Consider the following 26,421-nt stretch of genomic DNA (forward strand, 5'->3'; position numbering starts at 1 on the left):
GTGTTCTTTGTAGAGGCTGTAACAGACAGTGAGGAGCATGGGTGTTGACAGAGTCCCAAGTGAGCACTGTAATGCGCTGTACATCTCGATTTGCACTGAGCGTGTTAGTAGTAGCTGGGATTCATGGTGTAAGGTGCACCATGCATAAAAAAATTAAATATATCAGCTCGTTTTATGAACATTCCTTCCTTTAAACATTTAATTTCAAAATATCTTATATAAGTGAGACAAAATTATTTGTAATTTTTTTGCAATACAGCAGAGGAAATAAGTGTAGACCATGTCAATGTTTTTATCAGGAAATGTGATTCTGGAAAAATGAAAAAAAAAAAAAAATAAAATAAAAAAATTAAAAATTACAAAAAAACAGAAGTGTTTTATTATTTATTTATTATTAGAAAATTGCCTCGATGTTTTGAGAGACTTGCTTGTGGTTATCTTAAGTAAAATTCACTAAATAAAAGAAATTTGGCTTTAACTGAATTTCACGTTTTTGTACTGTTTTCAGAGTTGTCAAGTTTGGGAGTTTTACATTTTTGGGGAAAAATGTTACTATTCAAATAAATATAAAAGACTAAAAGGGAGAAGAAAAGAGATTTGGGGCATTTTAATTTTTCAGACAATTTATGTCATGAGTCATTAAAATAAATGTACAGTTTGTAAAAATCAAGCTGGGAGACAATGAATTGTACACAAAGCAATAAATAAAGAACAATTTGTGATTTTCTTTCATCTTATAAAACATATCTCCTATTTGATTACTGTGAAGTCTCCCTCTTAAACTGGATGGTTAAGCTGACTCTATTTATCAAAAAGCAGCAGCTCCTCGAGAGGGAAACAGATTGCACGCTGGCCTGCTACAGACTTCATCAGGTCATCTGAATTGATGATACATGTAGCAAGGCGGCTGAGTTCCCCTGGAAACCTCTGTTGGAGAGCGTGCTGGCGGAGACGGGGGCCTCAGCCAAGTCTGTCTGACTGATCACTACAGATGCTCCTCTTCAAGTATTCCGAGTCAGATCCTTAGTGCTGAGTCTTGAGGGACAAACAATAGCACCTGTTCCTCATAAGATAGCCCATTCATGTATCTTTAATGAAGCCTGGGGGCAGATGGTGTGAAATGACATTATCCAGTGCTTAGGAGTGCTAAGACAAAGGAAGAGCAGTGCCAGCACAACAATGCTCCTGTATTTTATGAGGAGAAGGGAGGACGCTGCCCGAGTGCCACCCCACCGCCCCCTCACATCTGCTCCACTTCACTCTCCAACTCTTCAAGATCATCTTGGCAATAGAAATGTCCTGGGCACACAGCCCACATGAAGATGAACTTGAGGGTAACTCTTAAAGGCGAGGGAGGGTTGGATTTGTAGAAACTGAGACATAGTGGAGGCCACACACCTATGTACTTCTCCTTCTTCCCCTATGTTCTAAAATATGTTTTTCTTTCGCACTCAGGATTACCCAAAAAGGCTTAATGAAAACATTGTAATCTGCTCTGACAGCTCTTAATTGACAAGTAACCTCTGGTATTTTTTGACACCCTGAAATTCCTCAAAAATCTGATTTGCTTTTTTTTTTTTCTGACATTAGCGGCTGTAAATTAAACTTTAATGCCCAGAGCTCATTACTGCGAATCACAGCCATTCACAGTCAATGCATTTATTTCCCCTCCAGCGCACATCTCTTCTCTGTTTTCGCCTCAGCGGATGTTGTACATTCGCCTCCATATTTTAAAATAATAACAGTAATAAAAGCTGATATCCCAGAAGAAATTGTCTCACTTAAAGTTTATCATTTAGTGTTGCTGGAGAAAAATCCATCCATGCATCAGACGCTTTGAGCGGAAATCATTCACTATACAGCAGTATGGCTTTCTGTAGAGGTTTGTTATGTTTGCTTATGTGGTCACATTTGACCTTTCATGTAATTGTAATCATGACAGTGTATCCTTAGTGCTGTTTTGTGAGCTTTGAGCACATGTGCATATTAATAGTATCCAAAGTAGTTAAAGTCAATCCATTAAAACCAGACTACTTCATCTTTTTAATTTAGTTTAGTTAGGTAAAATAAATAAAATATGTGTTTTAACTTATTGCCAAAGATTTTTAGCAAATTCCTAAAAATGTCATGGATTGCCACGTAACATTTTTGGCTATAAGGATAGAGACAAGGGAGCACTTTTATGCCCGTTAGCTAGTGTATGTATAGCTCTGGCTGTTTAAACTGTTCAAACAGAGACAGAGCAGAGCTGTGTTCCCCAGTGTCCACTCCCCACTTCATAATCCCTCCTGCCCTGCCCCGCCTCGTGTTGTGACATTAATTATTGTGTTTTTCCATGTGTTCCAAACATGCAAGGCCAAACTCCATCTTTCATTCGTCCAGCTTGGAAACTTGGCTAACCAGTCCCTTTGAAGATTGTTTTCGAAGGATATTTGTCACAGACTCCTTAAGGCATTTATTTTTCTTCATCGGCAGCAAATTTTGCAGAATTACTTTTTCGAAGTATTGCATGCTCTCTTTTAACACTTTTTTCTCACAACTTCTGCACTTGCACTTTTGCAAAAGCTCAGTAGACATAAAATGCCTGTGTTTATTTAGTTTTCAGTCTAGCTTTGCACCTCTGGACAAATCAATAAAGTTGTCTTTAGTGGGTTTGGCTTGCTAGCTGCGAGATAAACTGGATGCAAGTACTCCCGCAAGAAAGAGTCCACGGGGGGGAAGCAGCACAGGCTGACAAAGTGGAGTTCATAGCAGACTTCAGCCAGAACGTGGGACAGGTTGATTTCATGCCCCAATGCAGCGGCAATAATTGCACCCAGACCGGTTTTATTGCGAGTTGATTTTAAGGGGGATGAATGGGGAAACATTCTGTAAAGTGTTTATTTTGGGGGATGACCTTTATTAACCTATTTCCCAGGCTGGTTCCCCCGAGGTGATCTAGCTCGCTGCTCGATTAACCCTCGCAAGTCGGGGTAGTCAGTCTGCTCCCCGTCACAATGCTTCAGGAAGCTGAAAATGACAGAAAAATTGGATTCGCAACATGTTGGCCACACACACACCACTTAGGAAAATGAGCTACTCAACTATCCTTGACACACAAATGAAGGTTTGTTTTGTTATTATATTTCAATTACATTTATCTCCAACTGGGCTGATTTTGAAACACAATAAGCTAAAGGACATCAACTGCTGTTTTTTTTTTTTACATCCAAATTTATTTATATTGGTCCATACCTAAAAATTAACAGTCCTTAGCCTTGTACCGCGTACATACATTCTTTAAAGAAAATATCAACAACAGGTATTTGTAAAATACAAAAAATTAATTTCAAAATATACCTTAAGAATATGCTTGCATAAAAAAGAAATGTGAACAAAACAGGCTGAATTTTACCAAAGTTTTTTTTTTTTCTTTCATTTTTTTGTAACATGAATTTTATGTGGAATCTTTATTTAGCTGAACTGAGATGAATCCTGCATTCTTGATGGTGTGTAGCTGTGATTGAAGTCAGACATGTAGCTTGGTCCTTGGCCGTGAAGAGCTTTCTATGTAAGAGAGAGCTGGTATAATTTACTAGATTTATTCCATTGGTTTGCCTTCTTATTGAATGATCATTTGAAATTTTATAAGTGTTTGAATTTCCATTGAGAGGAAAGTGTGTTTATACTGGTAGCTGTTTCTCTGAAGTGGTGAAGTAATCCCAGACATGTTTTGTAGCGCCTCTCATAAGACTACTGTACTTTGCTGCTCTCCCTTCTTCATTCCTCCAGCAATGTGACTTTTCGGGTCCTTTGATGTGCTAAGGTGAAATTGCGGCCTGGATTAAGAACAGGCGTAGCTCGGCCAGGTATTGTGCAAGCGCACGAGCGCCGTCGTTGCCACGGAGCCCCTTGTCAGCACATGTTAGGAAGAGCTGTGATCTAGCCTCCCCCTCAGTATGCTCCATGTTTCCATGTGTGCCATGGCTGTGCTTGGGGCCCCTCTCTGATCTCTGCTCCCTATCTGTTCAGCAGGTCCAGGGTCACATGCCTCCGCTCATGATCCCCATCTTTCCACACGACCAACGCACTCTAGCAGCAGCAGCTGCCGCCCAGCAAGGCTTTCTCTTCCCTCCTGGAATGTCTTACAAGCCAGGTATGCTTGTTAATTAAGTCTTCTTTTTTTTTTTTTTTTGCTCATATATTTATGCCAAGGAATTAATTTTAATCTGAAAATGTATAGCTAATTTGCAATGCAACGCAAAAATATATATAAATCACATTTAATTAGTTTTTTTTTTTTTTGATAGACACACACAAGGCATTGCATAATTGTGAACTAAAAGAAAATTATATATGTTTTTCAACATTTTTATAACTAAAAATAAGAAAAGGTGTGGGGTACATATGCATATACTTGCACAATTAAGCACAATTTCAGCTTCAAGTGTTTTGGGGTATATCTTCCAGTTTTGCACATCTAGAAACTATTTGTTTTGCCCATTTTTCTTTTCCAAACAGCTCAAGCAACCACAGATAAGATGAAGAGCCTGAATGACTCTGAGTTCTCTAGCATTTTCAAAGATTGTTGATACAATGCAGGTTTGGGACATTCTAACACATGCAAATGCTTTGATCCAGAACATTCCTCTGTAGCTCTGGTTATAGATGTAGGATTGTTTCTGCTGGATGACAGACCTCCACTCCAGTATCATATCAACTGTAGCCTTTAAGAGAATTTCTTACTTAATTTTCCTGTAGTTAGTTTTCCCATCATCTGTGACCACAATATTTAGGATGGGGACAACCACAGTACTTTCTTCCACATTTTTGGTTTTTTGCATATATTGTTTTCAGGGTCATAGCCTGAACCTGTTTTTTTACCAACCGTCTCCTGTGACTGTTGATCTTAACAATGCTGTGCAGAAAAAAAATGAATGCTGACATGTTGGAAACTTGAGTATTTTTAAGGCGTTTATTGTAGTCCCAAGGAATACAGGAAATAAACTTGCCTTTACAAACACCCAAGTATAGAAACACTCTTTTGCAGAATTATGTAATTGTAAAATTCAGTAATTAGTAAAAAAGGTGTTGGATTGGTACTCTATAAATATTTTAAGACCAATTACCTTGCATGTGAAACTGTGTTCCTTGCAAGTAAAGGCATGCCTCATTCTTTCCTTTCTTCTTTTGAATGAAGAAAAAACAAAAAATAAGCCGCACGTCTTTTGAAAAAAAAAGGCTTTTTATTGTAGGTACATGTTGATTGATGCCTTGTCAAAATATTTTAAACACCTGCAAGTCATACTAAAAAGTAAACTTGTTACACAGCATTTAATGTTTTAATTCGAAATACAATAACAACAGATGACTTCTGATTGATTTGTCTTCACCTCAACTAGTGCTAGTAGAGTGAGATCATAATGAGGAGGCATATATATGTAAACAAAAACAATTTTTGTTGTAAAAAAATAACAGAAAAAAAGAACAAATCATTAGTCAGGTTCAAAACAGAGCATTAAAAGGTGTGGTAGAGCAGGTAATGAATTAACTATAGCAAGCCTGCATGAAACGAAAGTCAGCTATTTTGGAACTATGGAGCCATGACAGCTAAAAACAAAGTGCCTGAGGGGAGTCTTTCACCACTTTGCTTTTCGCAATACATTTGACACCGAAAATGTTTTAGCTCAAATAACAAGAGCTATTTGGGAATCATGGTCAGGGGTCACAATGTGTAAGTTTGCTGCATAATTCATGAGTTCATGATGAAATAGCAAAGGGGGTCAGAAAACGTTTTTAGTCAAAGGGCCTTTTCTTTCACGACTTTATTATTTCCACATGGCAGACAATGTTATCACCAACCATCTGCAGGGTGTACAGGGTGCTGCTGTGCTCATTCTCTATGAAGTGGACTATAAGGTGCTCTAATCTGATGTTATCATTATGAGACAGCTCACAGGGGCAGCCTGTTATGGCTCCCCTAACCCTGTGGTGCTATCATAGTGAAAGAGTCATTCTGGCACCATGGAAGAAGGTCATCACCTCCTGCACTAGCTGTGCTCAACGGCCTGATGTTGCATGGTGGACAAGCACAGTCATAAAGGCGCCAAGTCATCTTTTGAACAAATAGATGCCAATTGGACTTTTTCAGTCTATTTTCACTAACATGGCGGCGCTTGGCCTCGAGCAGTCTTGCAGAATAGGCTCATAATTTCTTGCCTATTTTTTTCTCATAGACATCCCTATGAGTTGTAACTTGCTTTTTTATGTTGTAACTTGTCGCATTCAAACTTATGTTGGATCTCTTTGAATTTGTCATTTTATTATTTTTTTTAAATACTGCAGCAGTTGTGGTTTCTGATAAGAGGAGCATGGCCCTTTGCCTAGGGTGACAGCGTGATTTCCTTCCTGGTAGTAATCAAAAATAATCAACAAAAAATTCAGTTGCTTTTTGACATGTCAGTCAAAGAGGAGTGGGGTACTAATCTGTTTTTTTTCTCAAAGTAGGCATTGTTAAAAAAAAAAATACACACCAGTTTGTTAAATATGCTGGAGTATCTGGTGAAAGTTTCTTTATCAGTGCTGAATGAGGGCCATTTAACATTTTATTCTCAAATCCTGAATTCAAATTGATACAGCATGACCAAAAAGACATTCCTTAAAAGACAACATGGAATCTTTTGGTGAAGATAACATTTTCTTTTCTCTGCCTTTTAAGCATCAACACAAGCTTGTGACAAGCATAATGATAGCAATATTAACAGATGAAACCAGAGCCAAATATGCTTAAAGCAATTCTTAAAAACGTCTTCTGGTTTTGCAAGACCTTAGGAGAAACAGAGTTTTTCAAAAAAAGTTAAATAATTAAAATACATCTGTGGACATAGAGGGAAGAGCTCACCCAGCAGGACATCTATGCTCGTCTTGCTGATATATTGCAGTATGGCTTTAATTTTTTTACAGCTTACAATACAAATTGAGTTAGAAAAAGTTATGTTGTAAAATTGTTAGGCAAGACATTGAAAACCTAACTGTCGAAGCCCTTTTACTGTTTTTCTACAAAGTGATTTAGCAGTTTGAAATTAATGCTAGTGGAACAAAAGGTATTATCATGTTTCAGGTTTTGAGTCCTCCAGCTGAGTGTTTCCCAATCCTGGTCCTCAGGACACATTGCCCTGCATGTTTTAGTTGTTTACCTGCTTCAACACACCTAATTACAATTGATGGTTGATTAGCAGGCGACTTTTACTAAACTGCAAACATCTGAATCCGGTTTGCTAAAGCAGAGAAAAGATGCAGGGTAGTGTGCGTTGGGAAACAGTGTTCTCGCCCATTCTTCATGACTTGATTTGACCCTAAGAAAGGCTTCAGCTTCATCTGTCAGGTCTCAGCAGATCTATGACTTATGTTTTATGGGGCCACTTGAACCTAGAAATATAGCAATGGCGTCACCTGATCTACTCCCCCACTCTTCCACCGTGGCATTTATAACCCAGAATCTGAACATGAAAACGTTGAGGTACATTTTAGAGAAGAAAAAAAATAAGTTTTTAACATAATTTCTTTACTTTGTGACGCCAAGCTGCAGTCTGGTTCTTGTGCACAGTTTGTACCCAAAAACCCAGACCTTGTAACACCAGACCCCCCCTTGGCAGTCAAAAGGTGGCACATGACCCTTCCCAGGTTTCACATGACATCAAGAGACACCCAGCCATTTATTATCCCCCAATCCTACGTCACAGTCTGCAGAGAGCAAATGAGACAGAGAGAAAGCAATACTAAAAAGAGGAGGTGTGGAAATAACTACAGTCCACCTCCCCTGTACATCTAACCTGGCACCATTTGAAACCACTTCTGTGTGTGATTTTATTTGGCACTAAATGGGGATTGAATTTCCATGGCCTGTATCACATTGTGCAGTGCTGTACAAGATTGCAGAGAGAGGCAGGCGGACGAGGGCAAAGTGAAAGAGAAGGTACATACATTTACCTTGTCTGTGGCTTAATGGCTCCATATGTTTGTGAGGAGAAGTGACAGGCAGAAGTGGGGTTTGAGCGAAGGCCAACAACCCCCTCCCCACTCCCACAGTGCACCCCACCACCTCCTCTCCCTCAGACACATGCCTCAAACCAACCTTTCCTGTATGATTGCTGGGCTATGTCAGTAGACATGTTCTGTCCACTTCAACACGCCAGATCGAGTGTGTCTCAATATTGTTAACGATTTCACTTCTACTGTAGTTGTTTGCAAATAGCTGTCTGAAAAATGTTTTCATGGCAGGCCAATGTTAATAAAAGGAAGCACAGTTTTCCTTGTTGCTTGATCATAGTGATAAGTGCGATAAGAGCGTGTTTGAGGTTTTTTTTTCTTCATCCTTGTTGTTGGGACACCATACACTTGTTCCAACCAGTTTGCATACACGTGCTTTTGCTATGCTGCCAAAGAAATCAGTCAGAAACAAACAATGTGTTGAACAATAGCCAGCTGTAAGTGTACAGCTGTGGGAACTGCCTGAGAGAACATGCCTTATGTTTTTACAAACAGACAAACTGAAATCCAGGGATAAAATGTTACAGTGCCTGCAGAAGTGTTCAGACTCCTTGAACTTTTCCACAAATGACAACCTCGAACTTTAATGTGTTTTTTGGATTTTATGTAGAAGTGGAATTAAAATTATATGTATACTTTCTATAAATATAAATCTGCATATATTTATATATATATATATATATATATATATATATATATATATATATATATATATATATATATATATATATATATATATATATATATATATATATATATCTCACCTTTACATTGATACCCCAAATACATTGCAAACAATTGCCTGCAGAGATCAGCTGTTTAGAAAAACTCCAGCTATGTGTAATTTAATCTCCGTAGGTCTCCAGCTGTTCAGTGAAGCCCTCTGTAATTTGTTGGTGAACAGGCAGCACTATGAAGACCAAGAGACAAAAAGGACAGGGCAGGGAGAAAGTTGTGGGGAGTTCAAAGCAGAATATGATTATAAAACAATACCTGAAGCTTTGAACATCTTTGAATAACGCCAAGTTCTTTTTGTCATTGTTGAAATAAAGTCATTTGAAGTCATGTTTGCAGTTTCCCACAAACATATGACATGTGAATGAGGGTCCTCTGCTCCAATGAGACCAAAATGTAACTTTTTGGTTGACATGCAAACAACTATGTTGGGTCTAAAACTAATACGGCACAATTTCTGGAACATTTCATCCGCTGGGATGAAACACTGAGGTGGCAGCACAGAGATATAGTTACTCAGCAGGGACATGGAAATTGGTCAAAGTTGATGTGGGGGCTGGATGAATGTTAATGCAGGGAAATCTTGGGGGTACAAAAATTAAAAAAAAACTTTGTTCAAATGAATGGTTTAGATCAAAGCATATTCATATGTTAGAATGACCCAGTCAAAGTTCAGGTCTACATCTAACAGAAAATCCATGGCAAGAATGGGTCTCACTAAAAGACACTGCGTTAAAACACAAGGCTCAGATTCTGTACATAGTAAAAAAATGAAGGTCTTGATGCACTCAGGTCCAATTGGTTCAATATACATGTTTTCCTGATGCTCACTTAAACCAATCAACAACCCCTCCTCCAAAAAATACTCCAAAAAAAAAAAAACTGATGCAGAATTTTCAAGGTATTTTCCATGATGAAAAGTGTGCAGGAAGAGTAAGGAACGTTCCTCAATAATCCCACTCCAGTCAAACCAACCTTAGGCTTTTGTTAATGCAGATGTTTTGGATTGAAGCCGAGGGCGCATTGCAATGTACCACATTACTGTGGCGGGAGCAGCAAAGTGTCCACAATCCATGTTGGCACTTGCCTGGAGCTGTGGGACCGGCTCATTGTCTGAACCTGCATGCATTGTTGTCTCTCTCTCCCTCTCTGACAGGTGATAACTACCCAGTGCAGTTCATTCCATCCACAATGGCAGCTGCAGCAGCGTCAGGACTCAGCCCCCTCCAGCTCCAGGTATGTGCAGTCCTATGACAAAGAATGCTTGGGACGCCCGCCAAGCTCAGGGCAGAAAGGATGGCTAAGCAGCTGTGAGCCAAGTAATGAGCTGCACACTAAATAATCCTGGAGACCCCCCTGCCTCGCACCCGCTTATCACCTTACATATGTAATTTATACCTATTTTAAAGAAGATTTATCCCCACTTGTTCTGCCAGATAGAGGAGTTAGAAAGATAATAGTTATTAGAGAGAATGAGAATCACTTTGGTAACTTTAATCCTCTGCCAGTAAATTTATCAAAGGACAATTGCCTCTGAGAAAAAAAAAAAAAAAACCTTCTCATTGCTTTTGTCTTACAAAGTCAGTGCAATATTCAATTTAGCTGTGTGAGGAGAATAAAGTATAGATGAAAATCAATTTAAATATGAGTGTGAGAAAGAAATAACCTGTTACAAATGATCCTCAGAGGGGCTGAGCAGAGGTTTGAGACTGTTGAGATCTGTCCCACAGCCCTAGGGGCTGCCCCAGGAATCTTCTCACGCAGCATTTAAAAGAGCTGAACCCAGGTCAGGGCTCAACCCCAGGGCATAATTCTTAATATATATAATAATATGAATTATTCCTTTACAGTCATTCATAGTATTATTACAAAATAAGCAGATAAACTATAGGGTATTTCAGTCTGCATGTCATTATTTTTTGGGGTGTTTTTTGGTTTTACATTGATTTATTGTTATGGTTTAACATTTAGTTTTTCATGACAGGTTTTTCTCTGGATGGTTAGGTTATGACTTTATTGTTGTCATTTCATGCTGTGCATTCTTATTCTAATCATAGTAGGTTGCCGTAACCATTTTATTTTATTTTTATCTTTTTGCATATGTTGAGGTGAAGTTGTCTATTAATGATCACACTTCCCTGAGTCAGCAGGTATTTAAATATATATAGTTATCTTAATATACCCTGCTAAATACATTCCACTGTTTTCTGTTTACTTGTTGATTTATTTATATATTTTTTTTGCCCAATAGCATGTAATTACTTTGGGAGGTTTAAAGACTTCCTCGTCTATTTTGAGAGAACAAACCTAATCTTAGTTTCTAGACTGGTGATAATGATTGTCTTCCTAAGACTTTTTAAGCATGCATTTGCATAAAAATATAAGAGGAGATATGGGGACCTGATTGACAAAATATGTATTTAAGTGGTTTTTGGGGGTTCCCTAATTGTTGGGTTTTCTTGCAGATCTGAGTAATTGTAGATCTTATTTCTATTCAAATTTGACTTCAGTAAATTTCTCTGGAAACAAAAGAAGGAAGTGAGAAATTAAAGAGCATCTTTTCTAAGATGTGGTTAAGTGGCCATTGAGGCAGTGCTGACATGGAGCTTTCACTGCTGTAACCTGTGATGCTCGATGGCAATGCGAAGTATGTAAAGACTGAATAGGAGAGTCTAACAATAAAAGGTGAAAAGACATGGTGTTTGTCCTTCTGAGGCTACCGCTATCAATGCTAACGAGCCTTGGCAAGTTCTAACAATGCATGCAAGAGCCATGCGTCATTATGCAGCCACAGGGAGAGCTGTCGGCAGGACGGAAGGTTCTGAATGAGTCTGCTCATGTAAAAAGCGAAAGATTAAGCCTGCTTTGGAGAAAGTGTTTCTGCAGTGAATGAGTTGGTGTAGCATGTTGAAGTTCACAGGAAGGGAGTGTCAGTTTAGATAGACAAACACAAGTCTATTTATAGGGGCGTGTTAGGTCAGATGAGACAGACATATATCTGAGGTCGGGCAGAGAAGGGCAGACGGGTCTAGAGAGTCATTAATTCTGATTATGTGTTTAACCCTGGGAATGGGCAAAAACAGTGCCTCCAAGACCATGACTTGGCTGACCTTTACAGAACACAGTAAACAAAAAAGAGGTGCATTTTTCATTAATTGAGCTCTGTCAGCCCGTCACATATTCCATCCTGCTGTCTGCTATTTACTCTGCGGAGATTCCCCCTCAAAACAGTGAGGCAAGTCAAACATGCCCTTTAATACATTGCTGAGATCAACAAACCACGTGACTGCCACCACTTCCTCGACAAAGCACCAGGGGACTTGCTATGATTAAAAACACCATATCAACCCAGACATGAAATTAAGTGAGAGTTTTTCTCTCTGCTAGACATATAATAGCACCATCTCCTTTCTTTTTTCTTTTTTTTTTTTTAGAAACAAACTTGTTAAAAGTTTCCTAAAATGGGAAAGGAAGTCATAAAAATGTTCCTGATTTTTAAATAGAAACCAAATAACTTTGATAACTATGATTTAGATGTGCTGATTTAATTCTTGTTTTAATTCTTTGCATTCCATTTTATGCATTAGGCATTTTTTCACATTAACCACTGGAGCAAAGGATTACTTCATTTTCAACTCCAAAGCCATTGTTTATCTTCCCTATATTCTTACACACTAGCAGAAACAATATCCCACTCACATACAGCTGTTTTGTATCACAGCTCCCACTAATTAAAATATCTCCTCCTGTCACCTGTCAGGCAAGGTATAATTTTCACCAATTTACTCAGTTTAGATTGTGCAATATATGAACCTTTAAACATTATCTTATTGGTGGAATTAATTCCCACAATGTTATGGAGGTAATGCGATCAGCCATCCGGCCAGACAAGGCTGACCGCTCCGTCAGTCTTAATGTTTGCCGCGCAGGCTCTTCACAATCTCCTCTGTCATAACAGTCTGGGTTCCTCCTCCGGTTCCCTGCCTTCTTCTCTCAAAGAAAAGAGTAAAATAACGTAGAGGTAACAAAGGCTTAGAGCTGATGGATGTAAATGAATCTTCCATGGCGCGTTTGAGTGTTGGGAGGCTGTAATTTGCTTGTCAATACAAGGTGGTAGCATCACTCCGGCGGCTGACAGTCGGCGAGTGGCTGTCACCAGGCGCTGCTGTACCGCGGGGCAATTTCACTCAATGCTTTCCTGACAGATTGGCTCTGGTTCGCAACTCACAGGAGAGAAGGCGGGTAAACTATCCCAGCGCGACATGCCCCTCTTCATTAGTGCCCACACAGAGCCAGGATGAGCCCGGGACCAGCAGGAAACAATAGCTCCATGCTCGCCTGTCCTTCATTGATTACAGCTGACATGCCTCACCTAAAAGAGGAAATTGTGCTCGGATTGTGCCCCACCGATCTGTCGGGACGCCTACTATATTCAATTCAGCAAGGAGACAAGAAGGGGATTTTCCTAACTCTACAAAAGAATTTTCTGTCTGGTACAGCATTTAATTTGCTGTTTGTACACTATCCCTTGCATCAGTTACCAAGTGAAAAACTATTTACTCTGCGAGAATGTAAACTTAATACATCAACCATCTTTTTAACAGAACAAATGAACAGTGGGACAACCTTCAACGCAGCTCTGTTTTGTATCACAGAAATCAGACATTTGAGTCCCAGCCATTTACAAGTTAAAGTATTATTGGATAAAGCAGAACATCTGGGTTCCCTGTATGTAGTATCACTCTTGGACTAAATAAATAGAGAGAAAGCTTCTGCTATCACTCAGTCAGGCTCCAATTTTCTCTCTCTTGCTTTCTTAGTTTCTGTATTGGTTTTCCAGTTTCCAATCCGCAGCTGAAACTACCTCTAAGTGTTTTAGTTTGTGGATTTCTCTCTGTCAATTACCGGCTCCCTTTTTTTTTTTTTTTTTTTTATTATTCTCCATTTCCTTTTCTGAATTGTCCAAGCTCGTGATATCCTCCTGCTTTACAGTACTTGAAAATCGAGCTGCTTGAGATAAGACATAGAGGAACATTTGCTGTGGCACCTGTCTTACAGGCCCATGATAAAGCTGAGCCCCGTGCTGCCACCGTAAAGATGAAAAGCAGCCCATACGCTTAACAACAAAACCAGGACCACATCTCGAGCAGACAGACACATCTGAAGGAGTACTCACAGGCTTAGACGACTGCAGCGATAAGAAAGAGTGTTACACAGTCAGGGACAAACAGGAAGAAAGTGGGAGAGCAGCAAACCGCACATTATCTTTTGTTTGGATGTAAATGCCTGTGTGGTACAGATGTGGAGAAATGCTTCTATCATTAACAACTGAAGCACTTTTGACTTTGAGAGAGAGGAAGAGAGGAGGAGGGAAGAAAAGAGAGGCATACTGTAGAGAGCAGCTGTTTCTGTGTTTATGAGCAAAGAAGTCGGGTCTTTGAAGGTAACCCAGAGCAGAGCAGCAGAGCTAGAGTGAGTGGAAGGTTGGCTAATAGGACAGCAAGGTGAGCAGCTGGATTGAGGCAGCGGTGAACAGAGGGACAGATGGACAGATAGAGTTGATAATGCAGTGAGCATCAGTGAATGGGAGGGCTGGCTCCAGGGGCCACAGGCCTTGAAGTAACCACATTCATAAATCGATATAGTGTGTCGGCTTGCATGTGTGTGTGTCTATATCGAAGAGAAACTTACAGAAAAGTGTTTATACATATATAGTTGTAGGATAGAGAGACAGAGGAAGGCCAGGAGGAGGAAGGAGGGTCAGATTGGAGCAGGTTGGGCGCCAGCAGATGAAACAGATGTTGAGCCATACTGGAAAGCATCGGCACAGTGCACCAGGATGCCTTTCTCCACTCCCGACATCTGGGCCTAGCCTGGGTCAGCCTGCGTAGTCGCCCTGGGCAATGAGCCTGTACAAGCCTTGTGGCAAACGGAGCTGGCGCTGCGCTGCCTTTTAAATGGTTTGGTGCACTGAAGCACAGTTAATGCCCTCATATCCAGTCTAGTGCTCAGTGCCCAGGCTAAACAGAGGTGATTGAGACACTTACACGCAGACTGTCACACAAAGACGTTAAGAATGTGCTGCAAATAAATTGTGCTTAATCTACCTTAAATAAAATATGCTTTTCAGTTTTGCATGTGCAATGTGTGACTTTGTTGCCAACATGAAAGATGCAACTACATTTTTTTGTGCACTTCAGAGAAGTGATAGGAGATTTGCATTTTAATCTAAACCGTTATTTCAAAAATTGGTAATTGTTGATGACAAGCTATGCACCTAATATGTCTAACATCATCAGCAGAGTACAGAGTCTGAGTTTGACATCGCAAGCAGATAACTGAACCTCTCCGTTTAACCTCTGCTGCCTCCACAGGGCTTGTTTTTAATTATCTGAGGCTAACATCGTGACCTTGGGTGTGTTCGCACACACTTTAAATCTATGGCCCCTGAGATCTGCCACGTTCTGCAGGAAAATGGGCAATGATGGGGTCAAAATTGAATCCCTAGGTCTTATGTTTGTTTACAAATTCTAAAGTGCTAAATTACCAAGACATAAAAAAGGAGAAATGTATTGAAAGAAAAGTAATAGAGCACAGTCAAAACATTGATCTCAGTTCAAACATGAATAAATATGACACTTTTTCTGCCCCAATTGGAAGTAAATATCAAACGGGGTAAGAATAAATCAGAGAAAGTCAGCAAAGGGATGCAGACATATGTCTTCAGTCTTCAAAGATGCTTTGTCACACTTCACAAATGGTTTTGGTTGTTACTCAAGCTTGGTCTTCATATGATTTCTTTCCCTGTGTGAGAAAGGCTGAAATAAACCATTTTATCTCTGAAAAAAAAACATTCTTTTTCTTGATAATATTTATTATTAGTTGGATTTCAGAACATTCCTAATCACAAAGGGAGCCCATGCCTGTCTCACAGTGACACTGACCTACTAATCAATGCCAGTTTCCTGACTGTGTGGTATTTGAGGCAAAGTCGAATTAAGCTCTCTTTCCGGGACAATAAAGTTCTTCCCACTCAAGGTCGGGTTATGCCCAGCATAAGGCCCGTTGGCAAACATCTGTCAAACAGACATCTGCTAAGATTTCCATGTAGCCTGAAGTGACTGTCACTGAATGAAAACCCTAAGTTTCTTTCCTTTTCCAGAAAAAAGATTCTTCACTTTTTGCCTCCCCTTGACACACAAAATTCCTCTATCGCCAAGTCTTGTCTGGATGGGAAGAAATTGGGGTTAGGTTGACTTCTGTGTCTCCCATCCTGGACAAAAGGCTGTTTGTCAGAGAGGTGGGGGCAGCACTATCATTGTGGGAACATAATCAGGCTGTCATTTCCGCTGGCCATGTGCTGTTGTTATCCATAGGTCCCCTCGAAGAATGGACCTTTTGTGTATGGGTGGGAGTGATAAAGTTTCTCAGAAGAGCACATATGGGTTTATAGCATGAGATATTTACATTGACTTCATGCTTTATATTGCTTTCCTCTTCATTCAAACCAGCAAAGGTGAGGACAGTGGGGACATTTTTTTTCTCTCTTTTTACACAGTTTGCACAACTGCAGCAGATCAAAACAGAAAATGAGATAAAGTTTATTAACTGGCACTGACAAGTTGAACATTTTACCTAGACTGAGGAGGACAAGCAAGGTGAGCCGGTTAAGGAACTGCGCCTGTTCAAAGTGAGATCTATGGCAAAGATCTGAAGGAACAGATTTTTTGAGACAGTAACTCTTTGTGTCAGACTTGTGCCAGTTGCCTCAAGATACATCTCAAGTTCAATCATTGCACGCATCATGTGATGGAAAGTCTAAGCACTGTCAAATTATACCATTCTTTGTGCAAAGAAAATTATGCATCCAGTCTTGTCGTGTTTTATTAAGGGTTTTCTATTTTTGAATGGTTAATAATAAACACAAACACAACTTAACTGCAAGGCATTACATGGTCTAGTTACAGGTTCCAGAGTCGAGTAATCATCCCTGTGATGTACATGTAAGCTGAGTTTTCAGGGTCAAAAATTATTCCCAACCGATGTTAGTAATGTAATTTTGATTATATTAGTCCTCTTTCTGCAGGTTCCAAATGCTTACAATGTGTCTAATATATTCTGTGATGGCAACAGCTGAAGGTGCTTGTGGGATGAGGGGGGTTGTCCCTGATGGCTGGGCAGAGACAAATCACAAGCCAGAAACTTCAATAGTAAGCTGCATAGGTCTCTGTGCTAACACACTTGCATCCAAGCAGCAAACTTTACTCTGTGATGAGTGGAAAATAGGGGCTCCAAGTGTTTTGAGTGAAAGCCATCTCTGTATGGTTTTTAAGACTGCTGTCTCTCTCTGGGTTCAGCCTTTGAAATACAGTTAAGACCTTTGAAGAGGGTTCAATGCCAGCCTCATGGAAAGGGAGGAAAGACGTAGAAGAAAGAGAAGTGGGGTGGAGGGATGAAGGCAGACACAGAGGCAGAGAGGGAGAGGAAAAGAGAGAATATAAAACTTTGAATGTATGCTGGATTTGGATGTGAGCGCCTTGCTGGTTTCTCCACCTCCCTACAGCAACTGTACGCCGCCCAGCTTGCCAGCATGCAGGTGTCTCCTGGAGCCAAAATGCCTCCTCTACCACAACCCATCAACACTAGTGGGCCCATCTCTCCTTCGTCTCTGAAGAACGACAAAAGTTCTTCAAGCCCCATCACTCAAGTAAAGGTACAGCCCGCAGTTTCTTTAACCAACTCACCAACCAGACCAGACCTCATGTGATTCTTGACATAGCCTGACCCAGATGTTGTTGTCTTAATAAACTAGCTGCTACAATAGTCAGTGCTTGAACATTAAAACCAAGTGGTTGCAAGCCGAGCCGCCGTGGGGCCATCAATCTGAGGAGCTTTAACAAGGCTCCCTCTCTTTTAACCAGAACTTTGTGGATGTGGTTGCTATAGTGGTGGCAACTCCAAGTCAGTAATTTTTGGAACACATGTTATTCCACAGAGTCAGGTCCTTTTTTAAGCTAAAATGGAATAAACCCATTACACCAGTGCATAACAACTGTGGACAAAAGCACAGCAACAAGTGAGATCAGCAACCTTTATATTTTTCTTCTCCCTGCAAATAAACCAAATGCGGGATGTGTGTCCTGCTTCTGCATGGTATGACTCGACTCAGCCTTCATGCAAAGAACAGGACACACTCATCATTCCTGCTCACTAAGACCATAATCAGAGACATATGCCCATTTGAAGTAGTTTAGCTTAATAATATCACAATGGAGAAGCACCATAAATCATGGTGGGAAACCACTTGAGCTTTTCTTTCATTTGCACGACAGGGCACACACACACCCATTCGGGTCCTCACCCTTTTTGGTTTGCCATTTAACTTTATTTAGCTATAATTTGTTTAATTCTCACTTCATCAGACCAGATTGATGTTTATACATCCAATTTTAACACGACCACATTAACATTTCGATTTGAGGTGTATAGAGTTAGGGTTAAAATGAATTAAAATAATTATTAAACATGTTTTGGTATCCTTCCTTCTCTCTCCATACTCCAGTGGAATCACATTGCCTTCAGTTTTGTTTGTACATTTTCAGCCTCACTGCTTTACAAACTGTTTCTGGCACTGTCATAACATGGCCCCGGGACACTGTGCTTCAACCATATGTTTTCCCAAGAAGACGCTTGGGCTCTTAAAAAAACAGAACATGACAACTTAAGTCTTCATTTGAATTGATACTGTGCTGTGAATGAAGAAATATTTATACTGTGCAATCCATCGGCACATCACAATTCTAGACTGAAATCATCCACAAATTGATTTATAGAATTCAAAATTGAGTGTTAAAATTAGTGGTAAAATAAACTTGTCTTTATTTACCCTTATTGGTGCCAATTCCAGTTGATTCAACTCTATTAATTATTATTCTGGTTGTGCATATGGACAGGTTTGGGCAAGTAGTCTTGTCTTTCCTTCATTAAAGGGTGGCTACAAGAAACAGACCTCTATGTTGTCTTGTATTTATACTCCTTGGATACATCCAGTAAAGGATTGATAATCAAAATTTCCTCAACAGCAGTCAACTTGCAGAACTAACCTGCATTAATCAAATTAATGAGGGCTGAGATGAGCAGCGAGACACGGAGGGGTGATTGACAGCACTAAGACTCTCCTCCTGGTTCTGATCGGTTGTTACCAGATATCACTGGGAGCACTGGAAAAAGGCAGAAGAGCTAGATTTTTTTTTTCACACACCAGCTGACTCATACCATGTATTTACTGACAGTAAATATGTAATATATATATATATATATATATATATATATATATATATATATATATATATATATATATATATATATATATATATATATATATATATATACTGCAGCTTTAAATGTTGAGGATTCTAAACATTTAAGGCTTATTCTTGCTTGATGTCAATGTGCCTAATATCCTGTTTCATGATTAAATAAGTCAAACTAGTAACCAACATATAAAGTACTTTATAAATAAGTTAAATAAGTTATAAAGGCTGGCTCCCCTTGTTAAATAACTTTCAGTTGGTTCAAATTTTCTACATGGAAAGTCCTGCTCTTCATATTGCATTTGTAACAGGTCTAAAAAGCTACAACCAGTCAAGCAGTACAAAACAAATACATCCTCCTTTAACTTCAGCTAAAAGCCAGATTGCACTTTATATTTTTTAGAACTGGGCATATCAAAGCGTGCGATAAAAACCAAGTATGCACAAATGAGGAATGAAATTAGAAAACAAGTTAATGAAGTAGATAATGTAAGTCGACATCTGATGAATGGAACAGCTGTCTTTGATCATTGGCACCGCTGTTATCTGGTCATTATTTATTCTTCGAACCAGAGTGCAGACACAGAGAGCGGGGAGGAGGAGAGGCAGAACAGATGAAGACGTATAGAGAGACAGAATCTGCTTTAATTAGTGTGAACAAAGGCGCCGGACGACTGTGAGGAAGATCGCAGAGGAGAAAAAGAGGAGAGGAAAGGGATGAGGGAAGAAACACAAAAAGAAGGAGGCATCAGAACGGAGTTGTTGGTCAGGATAGAGATTCTGTAATTAACCAGAAACAGAGGAGAAGAAGCATGCAGTCTGGGAATCCAGAGCTCCTCCAAGAAGGGGAGGGAGGAGCCCATTCACATCTGTCTTCTTTCATGCTCCTATCTCTACTGCCGTAGGAGGAGGGAACACAGCCCCTCAACCTGTCTGCTCGGCCAAAGACGACAGAAATGGTCAAATCTCCGACATCCCCAACATCAAACCTGTTCCCAGGCAGTAAAAGCAGCCCTAACAGTCTCATTGGCAAAGGCGGGATCCCCAGCCCGCTTGGAGGAGGCCTCGGCCGGGGTTTGTCTTTCAAAATCCTTCCATAGTTGCTCACATTTAACTGTTGAAACTGCAGTTTTTATGTTGCAGTGAACTAATTGTCCTGTGTCTTGGCATAGACATTCTGTCCACTCTAAACTCCACCGCATTGTTTGGGGACCAGGACACAGTGATGAAGGCGATCCAGGAGGCTCGGAAGATGAGGGAGCAGATCCAGAGGGAGCAGCTGCAACATCACCAGCAGGGCATAGATGCGAAGCTGTCTGCCCTCAGCTCAGTGGGCCTCAACCACTGTAGGGTTGATAAGGTCAGAATCAACATCATGTAGTCCATTTTGTCCCTGGTTTCGGCCTTATCCAAAACAGTTTTTTTATTATATAGCAAGAAATAAGGAGCTGTCTGGCAAAAATAAGTGAAAAAAAGAAACTGCTGAAGAAACTGGAACATTTTTAGACAGCAGTAATTCTTAAGTCTAATCCTTTCCTTTAATCAACATCCAGGATGGTCGTATTGATAAGAGCTGGCAGAGACTAGTTGCACATGTGTATTTACTCAAATTAGCATGAATGTGTTACTGTGTGCATGCTCAGAGTCTTCTGTGTTGTTGATGTTGGTGTGAGGGCCGTGACAGGCCATGGCAGTGCCCGGTGTGGGTTAAGAAAACTCTGAAGTCTTTGCCCAATTAAAGCCGACTTGCAGCCCTCTCTGTCCCTTGACACGGGATGGGGCTGCTTTGTACCAGGAGCACACACTCCCAGGGATTCCCTTTAAAAATATCTTCAATCGATGAGTCAATCAAGGAAAGAAAAAAGCTGTCCTCTTCTCTTCAGCTTGATGCCATGTTGCCAGTTGGCTGTGAGGAGCAGGCAGAAACTGGGAGCGATGCTCATTAATATTTCAGTACCTGACACTTTCAACCAACACCCTCAACTAGGTCAATGTATATGTAAAAAAGTCTTTGAATATCTATTTTGATTTCCTCCTAATTTCGTGTTTGGAAGAAATTACTGCCTTTGCAGGTGGCAATTAGCTATGTTCTTACTGAAGTGCAGCAGATAATTTGAAACGACAGAGATGAACCCTCTCTCTGGTATTTACTCCCTGACCACAAAAAGGCGTTTACAATAAGAAATAAATCCATTAACTCAGTTTGGCTGAAAGAAACAGCTTTATCAAATAGGATTAAATTTTGTTATCCAAGCAAACTTTTGCAAAAAATGGCTTCCTTTTTTTTTTTTTTTTTAAACAGGGATGTCTTTAGCAGAAAGCCTTCTGTGCTATTGTGCAAGTCCCCTTTTTTCCAGATTCAGCTGCAGGAGTTGGTACAGCTGCATTTCTTTCTCACAATAAAGGTGTGCCTGTGGTCAAAACGGCCATGACATGACAGCATTAACTAAACAATGTCTTTTTTCTCACAAGCAACACGCTGACAAGTTCATTGTCCTTAGTAAGTAGAGCTTAACAGCCTTTGCAAAAACAAGAACTTCTTTATACTTTATATTCTTTATACTTCTTTATATTTATGCTTCTTAGAGACTTCTCAGGTGTTTCATCTGAATTCTTGACTGAACCTGTTCTAAAGACAATGTCAAAATAGTTGTTTGAAGAATTGCTGTGGGTTTTGGTGTGCATGTGTTTGCGGAAAATTAAGATTAAATACTTACAGCACAAAAGAAATCTGCAGATAATTAGCAAATTTGAAGTCATTTTGATGTTTCAAACATTTTTTTTTTTTTTTGCCGAGATCTACTTAAGACAAAGCGGTAGAAAGTAGAAGAACAAAATTACTTTTGAATTTGTTGATGTAACAAAGGTTGTTTTTAACCACTAATTCATCTCCATCATCTCAAACAAATCTGTCAATTCTTCTCTCACTGAGGACATTAACAAAAAAAAGTTTCATTCATACAACTGGTCACTGGATGCTTTTGTTTTTTCAGGACAGTCCCTTTAATCTCGAAAAATGGTTGTTATAAACAATCATGCAAATTTTAGCAAATTGTTTTTACCATGTCAGGATATCTAGTTATGCTGAGTTTTGCTCCAGAGATGTAAAAGTTTTTTCACGAACACATTATCTGTTAGCAGTTACTCCATACCCAAACTCATGAAAAACTTTCTTCATTGTCCACATCTTAGCAAGGCATTGTCATATATTAGTTCTAATGATACGGTTTCTGCCAGGACAGTCTGGTGAAGATAAGCCCTATTAAGTCAGCTATAATTGCCTTCATCCTTTGCAAATAATCAGCTCTTAAGAGCGGAGAGAGACCAACAGAAGGCTCAGATGGTTCAGATAAAAGCTTTCACTTTTAGTCAGTTTCAGAATATTAATATTTTAAGGAAGCTCCTCACCTGACATAAATATGGTGTGGTCTTTAATAGCTCCCCTTTCAGTCTCTTGTTTGGAAGTTTATCATAGTGAGAGCTTACATGAAGAAGATTCTGGAAGGTAACATAAATGGGATTAAGGAGAGGTTAAGATCATTCAGTGTGGCTGTTAGAGGGGGATATTAAATATTGATTTATCCCGCTGTAACGACCAGGCAGAGGAGTGGGCCTAAGTGCTGCTTACAGATAGATCAATTCATCTTTTCATACAAAGTGTATTTGAACAGTACAATGCATTCCTCCCCAGCCTTCATCTGTTCTTCCCTCCCTTTCTTGCCTCTGACCTAGGAGAACGTGGGATAGATCGGACTTTGTTCAGCAGCATATAAGCCTTTAACCTGAGGATATGTAAAATATTCATGCATTACAAAAGAGGGTTTACTTGGTTGTCTTTTTAGTTGTCTGTATTTACTATATCCCATCAGTACAATAAAACCTTTTACAACCCTTCTGCAATTTACCTTTTTGAAATATTTATCTAAAGGTATTATTGTCTGCAGAGGGCAATTACTTTGTTCCATTATTTACAGTCTCCTCCTCACCCACTGGAAGCTTTTACCTAGAATGCACCAGCAGATCTGCAGTCACACACAGGCAATGCAAGGCCATTTGTAATGAACTGAATTGTTTCCTTGTATGCTGGACAAATACTGAATATCTGTGTGGCCAAATTTTTATTGCGACCTTCAGAGCCTTTAGGAATGTTTAGTAAAAACACAGATTGCTCAGCAACCCTCACTTAAGAATTCAGTCTTATAATTCTGGAGAATACAAGTAGCTTGAATTGTGCCGTTGTTATGAAACTGTAAAAAATATATAAAGTAAAATTCTAGTCATTTGTGACTGAGCAACAACAACAAAAAAAAATTCATTTAAGATTTAATCTCCTAGACACCATCCTTTATTGTGGTCTACATATACAATATTACTGACCAAGTGTTTAACATGGCAGAATTGGAAAAAGTAACAGTAACATTAAACTCTTACTTTTCTGATAAAACATTTTTAACTGTGACACATCAGTTTCTCTGATAAAACACTGAATATGTGGCGTCCATTAGCTAGTCTGAGATAAAATGTATTCTTCTGCTGACAAGTCCCTAACTGGAATCAAAAGGGGAAAGGTCAGTGTATTAACCTATCGAGCTGACCTTTCTGCCCCACAACGCCACCTCTCTTCAGTATTGATGACTACAATTGTCCATTTTTTTGTATCCCAAAGCTCAGCCTGTAAATATTCAAGTGGAGATTACACCTGTGCTTCACAGAAACCACACTCCTAACCTATTGGTTGTAATTGCTGCACTGTTCCCCCTGTATGTGTGCATGTGTTTGTATATGCGTGTGCATATAACCACATGTAAGTGTTTGTATGCATGTGATGCCAGCACTCTATTCAGGCAAAGCCCTCACAAAGACTTTGAATATAATCTTGTCTGCTTTGCAGCCCTGGAAGCAATTTTATGCTCCTTTTCGACTGCTGTCTTGGAAATTGCAAACCAAGGCATTTTGGCTGCAGTGTAAATCCTTGGCATACAAGGGTTTGCCCATCCAAATTAGATTATGCTCCGCTCACAGGCACTGGCTGCAGCCAGCAATTGCTATTGTGAAGATTGCTTACATTAATGCTTTGTGCAATTGTTCGCCTTTGCCAAAAGAATAAAAAATAATGTAAAAGTGTGTCTGCGCAGATGTGGGACTGTCCTGAGTCGAGCCTTTTGCTTCCGTCGAAAGCATCGAGGCTGCATCTTTGTGGGTTGATTTGGCAGTATTTTCCCAGCCTCCTTTTAACAAGATGAATTTCTTGCTCTCTACAGTCGTTCAGAAATGCTACTGACTCAAGTGGTTAAACGCTATGATGCTCCTCACCAAAAGGTGTTCGCAAGAAAGAATGAGGGGAAGAATGTACTACAGAAAACTATTTACAGTCTGTGGTATTGCTGAAGTTATGCTGGAATCACCATAGATTCTACTTGGGGTTTTGCTAATGTGCGAAAGTGTTAGTGCAGCAGTGTGCATTATCCCGCTGTTAGTTACTCATAGGGTTTAAAAAAGGCCAAAGGCTGAGGTCCATCTTATATTTAGTGCATCTGTCATGCACTAATTGAGGATTGAGAAATTATCACAGCAGTGAGATTGACAGATATCACATTTTGATTCATATGTTTGTCATTTTATTTAGAGGAATTCACAAATTTGTTTTATCTTATTAAATTGTCAATATTTCCTCAAAAAGGAGCCTGTGTTCCCCTTGAAAGAAATGAGGTGATGCCCTGACTAAACAAATGGAACCAGAATAGTTTTCTGTTTTTGTGTTAGTACAGATGCCAGCCTCTTGTGGCCGCTACTGTTGATTCTGTCACTGCCTGTATTAGCCTTAGCAAACAGACAGCTCTGGGTAGAAAAAGAGCGAAAGCCTCCATGAAAGGACCGGCGGGTTTACCGCATGCCTGAATGTACTTAACATTTAAATTGCTCTAAACTACTGGAAAGCTGCAGACTTATAAATGACATGGTTACAATAAAAATATAAACCAGATGAGGAGGCAAACTGCGAGAAATTGTTACCATGGCGAGGTGCCGTCTTTGTTTCCGGCAGGACTGGGACAGATTGTTAAGGGCTTTGGTCTGGAACCCTCAGTCTTCTCTCAAGAGGTTTAGAACACTGTGGCGACTGACACTCAATACACAAAGCACTGCATTGTGGTCTGAACTATTGCCTTCAATGTGCCACATGCCAAGTGTGTAATATAACAAGTGCCAGAATTGGACATTATCAGATATAAGTTGCAATTTATGGTTTTGCAGCTGTTAGAAATTCCAAATATGAAAGCCTTAAATCTAGTTGATCATCCACTTTCCAGAAAGATAGAGAAAAACAGACATTCATGAAGAAGAATCTCAATGTGGAGCAGTAACTCTTTTCAGAAATTAAGTAGGTGTCAATATTCCATTAATCCACATCAGATTTTTTTTTTATGAAAGAAAAGAAAATGCAGCAAGAGAAATGTTTTGTCGTGAACTTCCAGTCCTGCATAAATAGCATCCATGAATTAGCAAGACACTGGGAAGAAATGGCATTCATGGACGTTTCCAAGAATGAAAATACTGCTGACCAAAAAGAGCATCATTCCTTCAGTCAAATATGTTGGTGGTAAAAATGCTTGCACCGTCAGGACTTGGACAATTTGTTTGTTTTGCTGTCACAAAATTCCTGAAAGTGAATGTCTGTCCTTCAGGTCAAGCACACCCAGATTATGCAGTAGGACAGTGTTTGAAAGAACACCAACGAGTTCAACTTTGGACGGTTAAAAAACAAAATAAAGTCAGATTTACTTAGTCATAGTCTTGATTTAAATCTGATTGTAATGCTGTGGTAGGAGACTAAACAGCTGTCCACACTCATAAACCCTCTAATAAACCTGAAATATAACAATTCTTCACGAAAAGGGTGGGTCAGATTTTCTTCATAAAGACCTAAAAGACTCATGCCAGTTACTGTAAATACTTGAAAGACATTTTAGCTGCACAGGGGCTAATTATTATTTCACTGGCTGCTTTGAATAGTTAAATATTTGAGTTTTTTAACACTTGAAATAAATTAGTTCAGACCCTGCTGCTCTATCTGTTGGATACCGCTAGGTATATGTCCTCCTTTGCTTAGTTTCTAAACGAGTGCTTAATTAGAGTTTAATTGACAAAATTGTGGAGAAATTTTCAACGTGTGCGTTTCAAAAGGTATTTTTAAGGGAGAAATTGTACATATGAAGAAAGGATCAACATGAAAAGAACAAACTCTCCCCCCGTCTTCACAGCAGCTACCTGACTGCTCAGTGTAGATATTTTTCAGATCTATTTGAACAATCTCAGGCCTATTGCTCTCCCATAGCCTCAGGTTATT

General features: G+C 39.5%; 1 protein-coding gene across 9 annotated transcripts in view; it reads left to right on the plus strand.

Moving 5' to 3' along the window:
- Positions 1-26,421, plus strand: part of sox6 (SRY-box transcription factor 6) — a 136,052-nt gene that overhangs the window by 91,882 nt on the left and 17,749 nt on the right. For 7 of the 9 annotated variants that reach the window (XM_055037007.1, XM_055037006.1, XM_055037005.1 and 4 more), the window contains 5 exons: positions 4,012-4,135; positions 9,920-9,999; positions 17,327-17,476; positions 19,982-20,150; positions 20,249-20,436. In XM_055037007.1, coding sequence (XP_054892982.1) covers positions 4,012-4,135; positions 9,920-9,999; positions 17,327-17,476; positions 19,982-20,150; positions 20,249-20,436 — 711 coding nt within the window. The remainder of the gene's footprint in view (positions 1-4,011; positions 4,136-9,919; positions 10,000-17,326; positions 17,477-19,981; positions 20,151-20,248; positions 20,437-26,421) is intronic. The other 2 variants (XM_055037009.1, XM_055037012.1) reach the window with 1 other exon arrangement.

The sequence above is a fragment of the Poeciliopsis prolifica genome, unplaced genomic scaffold, assembly GCF_027474105.1.
Source record: "Poeciliopsis prolifica strain line A6 unplaced genomic scaffold, Auburn_PproV2 SCAFFOLD011, whole genome shotgun sequence".
Classification (NCBI taxonomy): domain Eukaryota; kingdom Metazoa; phylum Chordata; class Actinopteri; order Cyprinodontiformes; family Poeciliidae; genus Poeciliopsis; species Poeciliopsis prolifica.